The 13,490-nt window shown below is 32.5% G+C and overlaps 1 protein-coding gene across 1 annotated transcript; it reads right to left on the reverse strand.

The window, feature by feature from the left end:
* Positions 1 to 735: 735 nt before the first annotated feature.
* LOC139483318 (chromatin assembly factor 1 subunit A-like) lies at positions 736 to 6,354 on the reverse strand. Its single transcript, XM_071267346.1, has 3 exons — positions 6,295 to 6,354; positions 3,041 to 3,173; positions 736 to 1,040 (listed from the first exon to the last, which is right to left on the reverse strand). Exons 1-3 carry the CDS (start codon positions 6,352 to 6,354, stop codon positions 736 to 738), a joined length of 498 nt encoding a protein of 165 aa, XP_071123447.1.
* Between the last annotated feature and the right edge of the window lie 7,136 nt (positions 6,355 to 13,490).

Genomic DNA, 13,490 nt, shown 5'->3' on the forward strand with positions numbered 1-13,490 from the left:
GATCATTCTTCTTCTGGAGTCTAAAACAATCAGCCATCAGGTGACCTTTCTTCTTACAATAAGCACAAATCAGTGACTTCTTCTCAAAAGTATCAAATTTTGGACTAGACATATTAAAACTGGACTGACTCTTATTCTGTGCAACAGGCTTACTATTAGTACGCTCAGTGCTTTGATTTTTGTAATTTCCACTTGAATTATTAACATTTTGACCCTTGAAACTTCTTTTATGCGAAAGGGTATAATTATCTGAAATTACAGCTGCATCATGTATTGTCCCAACAGTTTTGTCGTCTAAATGTGTTTTTAAGTCTAAATGAACACATTGTTTGAACTCTTCTAATAACATCAATTGTCTTAGGTTATCATAATTGTTATCTGTTTTCTTTGAAGTAAGCCATTTATCAAATAGATCTTCTTTTTCCCGAGCAAATTCCACATAGGTTTGCGAAACTTTTTATAAGATCTAAATTTCTGTCTATATGCTTCTGGTACTAGCTCATAAGCTTTCAAAACTTCCTGTTTCACCGTGTCATAATCAGAACTTTTTTCTGATGGAAGTGCGGAGTATATTTCAGCGGCCTTACCCTCAAAAACACTTTGTAGCATTGTAGTCCAATATGGCTTTGGCCAATTCAAATTATGAGCAATTTTCTCAAACTGTGGAAAATATTTATCTACTGTTTTTTCACAAAATCTGGGAACCAAACGTATATTTTTTGCTGCATCAAAATATTATGATTTGGGCTGGATTTTAGTGTTGTTTTCTTCTTTGACCATTTCAATTTTCATTTTCTCCATTTCTAGCCTTTCCCTCATTTCAAGTTCTTTTAATTTCTCCTTCTCCTTCATTTCCAGTTCTTTTAATTTAAATTCATCTTCTTTTTCTTTTTTATCCATTTCCAATCTTTCCTTCATGTCAAGTTCTTTTATTTTAAGTTTATGTTCTAATTCAAGCTGTTTTAATTTAAAAGCGTCAACAGTTTCGACCTTAAGTTCAAGAGCCTCTTCTCCTAAAATTTCTGCGTCAACTAATTTGTCTATTACCAAATTTTTTATAATTTGTTTTCTCATGGATACTTTAAAATCTAATTTCAGATGTTTAGCAAGCAACACTAATTCCTCTTTCTTTAAATTATCAAACCCCTCCAGGTCAGGCGTTTTCAAAAAATTACCGGCATCAAATGCCATTTTGTAGAATTTTGTTGGCTAGTTATAATAAAAATACTGAATAAATTTTGAATAAGATATTTTCAGTATCCCGGACGAGACCCCAATTTCTGTTACGGCCAGAAATCGCCTTTAAATTGTAGCCAACAAAAGACACAAATCAATAATAAAATTTAACAATATTTATTATACAAAAGTTTACAAGAAGTATTACACAAATATTACTGTCAACTTAACTGTCAAAATATGAGTCCAATCTTTTATCTTTGTCTGTATCCGGATATCTTTCGGAATCCAATCTGAATATTACGGTCACAATCTAGTATGATGTTGTTTGCAGAATAAAAATGTCAATCCAAATGCTATGAATATTAATGTCTATCGATGTCTAAGTCCAAATCCAAGAATAAGAGTGAGTGTTTAACTTTAGTGTCTGTATATATATAATTGTCAAGGAAAATTCTAGAACAATCTATACTGGAACATCCTAGAAAGTTACAATGGAAGTTTCTAGTAAAATGTAGAAGTTTATATAACGCATCTTTTATTAGGATCATTCTGGAAAGTTCCAATCATTCTGTAATTGTTCCAGTGATTTCTAAACTGCACAATTCTAAGATTATTCTGTAAACAACTATCAGGCCATACAACACAAATTAGGCCAACATAAATAAATACAATAATTACAATATCATAACAATCTCTAACACGTCACTAGAGACATGTGTATAGGAAACGAGTTGTGAAATATATAAACTATAAGAGGGTAAAAAAGGTGCCTAATGAAAATTAACAACACATCTCTTCTATTTAGAAGATATTACAGTATCGTGAAGTCGAAGTCATTCATTATGTATGTTGATTATCCTGTATTTTACCTTACTCTTACAGCAATAGGAAATCGTGTAAAAGAACGTGATCTTGAAGTTTGCTTTTGCATATAAAGTATGCCTTTTGTTTTTCATTTTACGGAGATCTTCAGGGATTTGTTTTTGTTCATAGATCACGCTTTTTCTGATTCATTTTACAGAAATCATTTAATAAGTTTACTGTGAACATTACTATACCGAATGTGACCTACCGAATTCGACTATTTACCGGGTTTGTACTAACATGAGCAACACGACTGGTGCCACATGTGGAGCAGGATTTGCTTACCCTTCCGGGTCACATGGGATCATCTCTATTTTTGGTGGGGTTCGTGTTGCTTAGTCTTTAGATCTCTATGTTGAGTTTTGTGCATGTACGATTGTCTGTCTGTTTGTCTGTGTCAAAAACATCTCAAAGACGCATACGCAACTCACAAGAATTTCAGAAACACGAGGTACAAGATACATACAGTCCTATTGTCTGTAATTTTTGTGTGACTAAAATGATTATATACTTTCACTAACTTTGATACTTTCTGGTTAGATTAAAGTTACACCTCTTAAAATTGTGTGATTTGTACCTTAAAGTTTGCCTTGAAAATCAATATAAAACAATTAAAAAAAATAGCAAATTTTGTTTTCTTTCTGTTATAACGTTCTTTGCTACCTATAAATCCTTTCTGTGTTTATTTCTCTCCAAAAATTAATGTTCAGCCTATGTTTTGTAACGTCCAATTAAAAAAGGTTATATGCATATCACATGTATCAATCACGTTGAACAAAGAAATCATTTACGGTTACGATTATTAATTACGTCTCTAGATCAAGCTGATTTGAAAAAAAAAGGTTTAATGAAAAACTAACCAATGAATTTAAGTGAAGGATGTAAGTTGCATATATATCGAAAAATATGTGTTTTCTATCAGACTATACAGAATATCTGTCAGAATCAGTTCTAGGGTAGCACTGTCATAATCAGTTCTAGTATAGCACTGACAGACTCGGATCTAGTGCAGCACTATCAGACTGATATCTAAGAATAGCACTGTCAGAATCAGTTCTAGGGTACATTTTTTGTAGCACTGTCAGAATCAGTTCTAAGGTAGCACTGTCAGAAGTAGTTCTAGGGTAACACTATCAGAATCAGATCTAGGGTTACACTATCAGAATCAGTTCTAGTGTAGCACTGTCAGACTGGGTTCCAGGGTAACACTGTCAGAACCAGTTCTAAGATAGCACTGTCAAAATAAAATTTCGGCTAGTTCAAAGAGAATAGGCCTCTGTTTTTCTTCAATAAGGACTTTGAATTCATCAGTCGACATTTGCTTAACTGATACAGCTATTTTTGTGATATCACTGTCACAATCATGGGTTGTTGGTTGGTAGCTACCATGCTATCAGTAGAGCTATCAAGGTCAGTACTTCTGGTAAAATTTTTGTTTATGGCAATCTGTGTATTTTGGGGGGATAGCCTGGCTGAGTTTCTACGTCTTCGCTTTTTTGTATTTATGGAATCAGTATAGGACACAAATATATTATATCTCAAGTTTGATTTTTAATGACGGACACTCGAGTAACATAGTCTATATCATCATCGGAATGTTTGTTTGTTTATTTTTAAAAGGTGCCCTCGAATGGTACTATTAAAACATTATACCTGTTCAATGTCACATCTTAGTTTTACGTTAAATATGATTCAAAATTTATATAGTTGATGTCCGTAACGTACAAACACTGAACCAAAGGCACTCAATCATGTTAAAGTCACACATGGAAGCTGTTTTCCTGAGAAAATCACAAGTCATATCTTTTATCGGAGCTTCAAAAAACGTTTGTTTCCTTTCAGACATGCGCAATCAAACCTCAGTTCAAAGGTAGCACTGTCAGACTTAGTTCTAGTGTAGGACTTTCAGAATCAGTTCTAGAGAAACATTGACAGAATCAGTTCTAGGGTAACACTGTCAGAATCAGTTCTAAGGTAGCACTGTCAGAATCAGTTCTTTGGTGGCACTGTCAGACTCAGTTCTAGGGTAGCACTGTCCGAATAAGTTCTAGGGTAGCACTGTCAGACTCAGTTCTAGGTAAGAACTCTCAGAATCAGTTCTAGGGCAACACTGTCAGACTCAGTTCTAGGTAAGTACTGTCAGAATCAGTTCTAGGGTAACACTATCAGAATCAGTTCTAGAGTAACACTGTCAGACTCAGTTCTAAGGAAGCACCGTCAGAACCAGTTCTAGATCTAGGATAGCACTGTCAGACTCAGTTCGAAAATAACATTGTCAGAATCACTTCTAGGATAGATGTAGCACTGTCAGAATCAGAAAATATGTATATTTTATTTGAAGTTGAATTGTATTTAATTGCTTTCATGTTCCGATACCAGATCTTTCACGATCCAATAGCAATGCTTGACCACCGTTACTTACTCTTTTGTGGTAATTTTTTCGATATACCGATGGAAAACCGCGAGTAAACGAACAGCACAACGAAAGTGGCAGAGTGAAATTTAAAATAAACTTAATTTGACATAACATGTTTCTTTTAAGTTATTCAACATTAATGATTATGTTAATTAAAAGGTACATTTTTCTGAAAATGAAACTTTACAGCTGCTTTTAAACCTTCTGCACACGCTGTTCGTGAAGTATTCTTACTATTAATTCTAATAATTTCTTATTATTTTTCAAAAATCATAAACTTGTTGTTTGTTTATTTATCATTCTTCATTAGAATACGTGATTTAGCAAATTTACCTGACCATATCGGGAAATAAGTTTTTAGTCGGATCTTAACGTACTTGTGATTAAAAAATTTTGTTTAAAACCGGTTTTGATAAAAAATAAACGAAGAAATGTCGAAATGTTCAGGACTTAATTAAATCCGTATTTTGGTAAGATGGTGCAAGCATACGATTTTTATTGCGTCTTACACTTTGAGAAGCGAATAATCTTTAACTACTTTATTCAAATATTGTGTAAAAACGTTAATTATGAGCTATGAAAGTCAAGTGGCTCGAGCATTTTTCTGAGGAAGTTTTAAAAAATTGTGAAGAAATATTTTTACGGTGGGTTAGCGTTCATTAGTCTTCACTATTTATAGATTAACAACTTTTGGCTACATTTATAATTTAGAATCATCATTGAAGGTGGAGCACGATTGCACAGTTAATTAATATATCGATGTGCCATTTGTATGCAAGAGTGACATTCCGTTGTATTATGTGCCAATTCGAAACAGTTATGCAAGTATTGTCTCCCTTTAACAGGTTTATTATTTTATAATTAGGTTTAGGTTTCTGATATAATTTTGAATAATTACAAAATGTATCAATTCAATATATTCCAGTTTTTTGTTATTGGTGTATGAAAAACATTGATGTACGAATATAATTTCATAAATTTGAAACGTTTAAAATGATTACATACCAATATAAAGAACCGTTCACCATTTTTGAAAAAAAGACTATGAATGAAAATAGAACTCTGTATCTTCCCTTGACGATATATTGATTGGGAAATGAACCAGAGTTATCTAATGGTAATCACAGAGAGGGACTAGCAAGCAATTTTTAATTGTAGCTTATTCAACGTTAAAACAATTTTCGATATAAACGAATGTTACTTTATACAAATATAAGGACTCTGTTAGCTAAATCTACAAATTTTATTAGATATTATGATGTTTTGATGTTATATTTGTTATTCTCGTCGAATTTTGTCTAATGCTTAGTTCGTTTCTGTGTGTGTAACATTATAATGTTGTGTCGTCATTCTCCTCTAATATTTAATGCGTTTCCCTCAGTTTTAGTTTGTTACCCCGATTTTTTTTCCATCGATTTATGAGTTTTGAACAGCGGTATACTACTGTTGCCTTTTTTCATGGTTAAAAACATCAGTATTAAATTTTGCTTGAATTTTCTATTAGGTATTGAACCTTGTTTCACAAAAATTTATAGTTATATGTATCTTTTTTCTTATGATAATAATGCAGTTTTTTTCATGCCCTCCTTAATTTCATCATTTATCCACTCATTGTGGTAGGCATGTTTAACTCGCTTTCTTTCATTCACTCTCATTCTCGCACACCACAATCTCTCTTTCACGCACTCTCTCATCAACGCACACTCTCATTCACCCAATCACTTCTCATTCACCCACGCACTATTCTCTCATTCACTCTCTCATTCAACCACTCATTCACTCTCTCAATTCACCCACTCACCCACTCACACTCTCATTCTACCACTCACACTCACCCACTCACTCACTTTCTCATTCACCCACTCACTCACTTTCTCATTCACCCACTCACTCATTCTCTCATTCCCTCACTGTCTCATTCACCAACTCCCACTCACACATTCACCCACTCACTCTTTCTTTCACCCGCTTACTCTTTCTTTCACCCACTAACTCTCTCTCTCTCTCATTCACCCACTCTGTCATTCACCTTATTCTCACCCACTCACTCTCTCATTCTCATTCTCACTCACTCACTCACTCACTCTCTCATTCTCACCCACTCAGTCTCTCACTCTCTCATTCTCACCCACTCATTCACCCATTCACTCTCTCATTCTCACTCTCTCATTCACTATCACTCTCTCATTCACCCCCACTCACTCTCTCATTCACCCCCACTCACTCTCTCATTCACTCAACCACTCACTCTATTATTCACCCACTCATTCACTCTCTCATGCACCCACTCACTCTCTCATGCACCCACTCACTCTCTCATTCATCCACTCACTCTCTCATTCACCCATAGACTGAAATGTCACCTTTCCGTTGACATTATTTTGGGCATTTTTACAACCCAACAGGTCTATTCCCAAAGTTGTAGTGTGTGTCTGGCTGAGGCGATGCTTATGTTCTACTCCGCTGTGAGTTAACACAGTATATCCAGGAGAACACCACTGACCACCAGTATGTGGGAAAGGTCGGCATCCTCACCTTCAGTTATACTTCATTAGGGGAGGAGCAAATTCAATAAGGTGACGTGAAACACTATATTTCAAACAATATTTTGTATGCTTCGGTATTTTTACAATTGATTTCTTGCAGTTTAATTTTCCTGAAGAAACTTCGTGTCATGTTGCTACCATCTGCATGATGATTTTTTAGCGTCTGTTTACTTTTATAACTTGATTTACTAAACATATTTTCAATTATGTTTATTTGAAAAAATTACAAATAGCCATATTAAAGGGAAGTAAGTACATTTTGTTAATGTAAATTAGTATATACCAGTCAACAAAAGAAAAGATACGCAAGTTTAAACTCCAATTTATCATTAAATATAATAAATATGAAAAATTGATACCTTATCAAATGAAAAACATTCATTTACAAATCAAATGCATATCATTAACAGAATCGGAGAAAATTGGAAAATACTGAGTTACATGTATTGAACACAGGGGGCAAATTTATTTAGCGGGAAAAGATGACAATTTCAAAAATGAGTATTCAGTTTTCAAATATATCCAAATAAAATTTGAGGTTCATATATATCGATTTTTGTTGGGTTTTTTTTGGGTAAAAATTACGATTGACAGAAAGTAAACAAAAGCTGCTATTGCTGAATTAAGGACTATCACTTCTGCGAAAAACATTGTAAATGGCTAAATAGGTAAATACCTATGTACAAGAATTCAAATTAAAAACAATTTACTAACATCTTTTTTCAGCCCAAAAACAAACATATAATATCTATATATCTTTGTTGCATTTGAAAGTATCTGATGAATGAACTTAAGGAAATAGGATCAATGCATTTGAAGTGTCAACTTTTTTATATAACCAAGTCATTTACTTACAAGTTGAACTGTTTGATTTTTTTTAATGATGACATATCCATGACATACATGTACCCATGCATTATGTTTAGGCTTTTACTGATGGTTATTAGGTCATTATTTTCGAAAATTAAAACTAGGTGTTTACATACCTATTTAGTTAATGACTTGCATACTATTTTGAAAGCTAAATTTCGTAACATTTTGTTTATATGATCTTCATAGCGTATTTTTTGTCAAGCCTGCGATTTTTGTCGCAGAAAGCTCGACTACAGATAGTGACCCGACGGCGGCGGCGTTAGATCAGTTCTTAAAAAAGCTTTATATTTTGGAAGGTTATACTGTATGCGATGGGTGTACTACATTTAGTGTATGGAATGACTGTAAGGTGTACGTGTCTAGCTGTCCGGTGTCATCTGACCTTGACCTCATTTTCATGGTTCAGTGGTAAAGTTAAGTTTGGGAGTTCTAGTTTTTTTTCTAGTACTATATGCAATAGGTCAACTTTATTTGGTGTATGGAAATATGTTATGATTTATATGTCAGTTGCGCAGGTTTTACTTGACCTTGACGTAGTTTTTACAGTTCATCGGACAGGTTTTTGTGTTTAGGTCCTTTTTTTTTCTTAAAATATAAGTAATAGGTCAATTTTATTTGTTGTATGGAAGAATTATAAGATGTACATGTATGCCTGGCATCGGTTTATCTGGCCTTGACCTCAATTGCATAGTTCATTGCTCAATTTTAAGTTTTTTTTGTTAACATTGAGTTAGTGTGACAGTTGTAATACAGCTTTATATGTAGGACTATCAACATAATATCAATGATAAGTAAAAAAGGCGAGACATTTCAGTGCGTGCACTCTTGTTTAATATTGGCATGCATATAATTAATGTTTGTAAATAATAGTAAAGTCTAAATATTGCATTTCAAATTTCATTTCTAAAATATTATTAACTTCAGAATAAACAACTCCTTGTCTATTATACTAATCCATTTATTACGTATTTGTAATACATTTACTTTAATAAGAAGGTCCAATTTGTTAGATGGCATGACGAATCAAAGAATTCAACTTTATAAATATTTGACTTCTTTTTATTAAACTCAGGTGATATTTTAACAATGCTTAACTAGTTCTATTTCAACAAATTATATCAAAAAAAAAATAAAGAGTGTTTTTTTTTTATTTGAATTTCAATTTGGTGTTGCAATACTTTTTTCCATGTTTATATGATTAAATAACTATTGTTAAATGGTAAATAGATGTACACCAAGTTAACTTTTCACACTTGTAATTGTTTTTGTTGGTTTTTATTTTTTTATTTTAGCAAAATAAATTTTTAGACCTCTAAATTTGCGGTTTCTTAATACGATAATATACATTAGGCACGTATGAGATGTCGAAAAATAACTAGTAATGAGATCAAATGAAAACTTTATAGATTTTAGGAATGAAAAGAACGACAAATAAAATAAGACATCCAAAACCCAAAAATCGAGTACAGATGGAAATCAGAGTCCAAATGATAGAAGAAAAATGTTAACCAAAGGTACACATAAATTATAATTCAGACTACGAAAGAATACCATGGAGTGCAACTGTTCTATAAGACGGTGTATAATATATGTCTTTTTGTCAAATAATTGATCATCATGTTAAACTGAAGTAGTTAACACTTAATTTGCATGAGGGTCTGGATGTCTTTTATTTGTGTTCTTTTTTAAGCCATATTTCTCGACTCCGATCTTAATTGACTAGGATTGCCAGTTTTCCTATCGAAGGTCTGTGGTTTTCTCCGGGAACTCCGTCTTCCTTCACCAATAAAAACTGGCTGCCACAAAATAGCCAAAAGTGGCGCGTAAAAGTGGCATTAACCCTCTTGCTGCGTAGCGAAATTTCAAAATATTGCCCAGAAACGGGTCAATTTCAGTAAAAAATACCAAAAACAGTAAATTGTTATTCAGTCTTGTATAACAGCATGTTAACTCAAATAATTGAAGAATTACGAAACATAAAGTATAGATGTTTATTTTTTTCAAAAAATAACGTTATTTACATGACATAACGTAACGTCATAATGATGATCCCGTCACGTCCTAAGGAAGTTTTGCGCTATTCAATTAGTCAAGCACTTTGCAGTGTTTTGAAGAAAACTTTCAGTTTTTGCAAAACAGCACTATACTTTACAAAATTTTAAGTCAGATTTACTTATTTTTGGTTGGTCATCTTAGATCAAATCAAACATTTCATTGGATAAAGCACATATTAAAAAAAAAGATGGTATTTCGTATTCCAAGTGTACTTCAACAAACATGACATATACAACATGACAAGTAATGTAAATAAAACATAATGCAAAATAAGAGAAAATTTATTATATGCTGTATCTATAACTAAAAGTCTATTTTTTGTATAGTTCTTTATTTATTTTTGGTAGACTAACTGACACTAAGCATTGTTTTGAACTTTGAATTGTGGTTTTCTCATTGTTAATTTAATGACCGTACGGTTGCCTGTTATTACAATGTACTACTTATATCCACTTCATTTGAACTTTGGTGGATAGTTGTCTTATTGCCAATCATACCACATCTGACATCTCCTTTTTTATATTCAAAATGCTTGTCTTATATATTTACAAATTTGGTTGGCATCAGCCATTTTATTTTGATTAATTACATATGATACTGATTTGATAACATTTACTTTAACCAATTTTTGAAAACTCAAACATGAATTCTCCCGAAGGTTTTTATATTGGGGACATTATAAAAGGAATTGCGCACAATATTCTGCGTTATCTCCGCAAAATTTACAGAAACTTTCAGTTGCTAGTGCTTTATGTAAAAACTGTGTATCACCCCGTTTCAATAGCAAGTGATTGTGCACTTTTTTTTGATTCGTAAGAAGTAAGGGAGCTACCATTTGATTTTTATGGGGGGGGGGGGGGGGGGGGGGTGAAATTTGAAAATAATTAGCAGGACAGGAATTTTGAGTAAAAAAAAAGGCAGGATAAGACAATTGCCAAAAAAAAAAGTCAGGACGACAATTTTGGTAAAATAAAGTCAGGATAAACTAAAAAAAAAAAAAAAAAAAGCAGGACCAAACAGAGTGAAAAATAAAAAGGCAGGACAGAGATTACAGCTAAAAAAAAATGCAGGACAAAATTTTTCATCCTAGCCCCCCCATAAAAATCAAATGGTAGCTCCCTAAGCTCTCATATTTTGGTATAACAAAGCATAGGCAAGCTTTTTAAAAGTCAAACGATTAGCAAGTTATACAAACCAATCTGAGTTAAATAGTGCTGTATTATTAGGTTAACTATACTCAAGTTGATATAATGTTATAAAGAATGTATGTGCCCCAACATAAATATCGCCACACCTAAAAACAAAACCATTTTATTGGCTTAACTATGACGCAATTTATATTCAGCCTTAATTTCTTAAGAAAGACACGTTTAAGATTAATGGTGATTACACATGCACACTTTATATCCTTTTTTTAATCGAAATGTTTAAAGATGCCAAAAATATGTCAATGCTGTAAAATGTTTTGCTATGTATACTATAAAATGGACCTGTCTCCGTAAATATTCTCCATCAGTGATACACTGTAATCGTCTTGTTCCCTTTTCTGTGTAGATGATGGTTGCACCGACGCTAGTGTCATCACTTGAAATATTTTTTGTGTTTACTACTTTTATTCTTTTCTAAGTTATACTGATGTCCAGTAGTTGTCGTTTGTTGGTGTGGTTCATAAGTGTTTCTCGTTTCTCGTTTTTATATAGATTAGACCGTTGGTTTTTCCGTTTTTTTTTTACACTAGAATTGTTTGGGTTCTTTATAGCTTGCTGTTCGGTGTCAGCCAAGGCTCCGTGTTGAAGCACGTATTTTGACCCATCATGGTTTACTTTTATAAATTGTGACTCGGATGGAGAGTTGTCTCATTGGCACTCATACCACATCTTCTTATATCTATTCATATCATATTTCATTTGTCATATTCATTATCATATCACATTGATGCTTGACGAATCCAAATCAAACACACATTTTTACCTGCATGCTTACTAATTACCACCATAAAATCCCTTCTTAACTGTAATATCTTTGCATACCTGTATTTTTTATTCAGGTGTTGGAATCTGTGGATGGTGTGCGCTATTAGCTATATTTTTACATGTTTGTTTTTTCTGTTTCTTGTTTTTTAGGTTCGGTTCTAATATTTTCGTTAATAACTGCTTAATTTCTTTGATTACTATTGTTCAATGGTATATTTATACTATTTGTAAACATCAATATGTATATATTTATAGAATAAATAATTAGAGGGCCCTTCCGAATTTATATGAGTACTTCAATCTAATATCTGCACATATTTAGAAAAGATATTTTATTATTTTATTACATCTTTCGATTTTTACCCCCCCCCCCCCCCCCCCCCCCCCAAACTGATATATCACGTGAAGTATACTAAGGAAAACATATAGATTTTTGTTTAAAGCACCTTATTCAGTATCAGCATGATAGATCATTATATGAGTTTTAAAAATGTTTACTGGTCTCAAATTTAAACATCGTATGGTGTTACTTCATTGAATAAATGTAAAGGAATTTCAAAATTTGCCGTTAAAAATTTGAAACTCTGATCTTGTATTGGTATAAATACAGTTCCAATGTGGTGTAACTTCGAGTCATTACAATCCACGCGTTATAAAATTATAAATATAATAAGAACACTTGTTCTGAAAGGTTGAAAGGCAGGATACTAAAATCTATAACACAAAATAGATTAAGTTAGACATAAGTTTTCAGCAGCAAATATTTCAAACGGTAACAACACTCGTCAAAAAAAAATGACCGGAAAAATAAAGATAGCACACTCTCTTGTTTACGTCCCAAGTCCCAAGTCATGAGTCTGTAATTCAGTGGTTGTCGTTGGATCATGTCTGTCTCATATGTTTTTCATAAACTACATTGTTATAAATTATGCCGTTAGTTTTTATGTTAATTTTACATTTTTTTCATGTCGGGGCCTTCTTTAGCTGACGGTAAAGGCTTTTCTCATTATTTGGCTGATTCCTGCTCCTAACGGGTTTTCAATAACTCCATAGTATCTATCAATTTTTGCACATAAACTAGAGTTTATAATAGCTAATAATGCATAAAAAACATTTAAATGCAGAATGCTATTTTATGCCAAATTTACAATTCGGGTCAGTAAATTAATGTAGACTTATTTACCAACGTAGACTTTTCGTTGATTAATTAACTTGTTTTTTAAAGAAGTAAGAAAACCAAGGCAATCATCAAGTTCAAGACTTAATATATATGTATCCCTCCAAATCTAAAAGAGTTAATAAGGACATTTGTTTTAAATATTTATGTATTGTTGGGCACAAGAACTAAAACCAATTAGCAAATAGTTTTATTTGTATTGCTTAATGATCATTTGTTGATGTTGGCTTTTTTTTCCTTCTGTTTCATACTATGATTCTTTTTTATCTTATCAATAAAAGCATACAAATCGTTCATTCTAGATAGCGCTATCATGCCGTCAAATCAATTACGACGTCGAATGACGTCAAATAATATATGACGTAATGATGACGTTTTATGAAAAGATAGGTAAAAAGAAAACAACA

This window comes from Mytilus edulis, chromosome 7 (genome assembly GCF_963676685.1).
Source record: "Mytilus edulis chromosome 7, xbMytEdul2.2, whole genome shotgun sequence".
Classification (NCBI taxonomy): Eukaryota; Metazoa; Mollusca; class Bivalvia; order Mytilida; family Mytilidae; genus Mytilus; species Mytilus edulis.

What these genes read in the sequence shown, in the direction of transcription:
- LOC139483318 (XM_071267346.1), bottom strand. Translation starts at nt 6,354, where the DNA reads ATGAGTGAGTGGGTGAATGAGAAAGTGAGTGAGTGGGTGAATGAGAAA. An exon ending in ATGAGAAAGTGAGTGAGTGG is followed by an intron (nt 3,174 to 6,294) that starts GTGAGTGTGAGT and finishes TGATTCTGATAG; the next exon opens with TGTTACCCTAGAACTACTTC. An exon ending in TAGTGCTGCACTAGATCCGA is followed by an intron (nt 1,041 to 3,040) that starts GTCTGTCAGTGC and finishes ATTTGGTAATAG; the next exon opens with ACAAATTAGTTGACGCAGAA.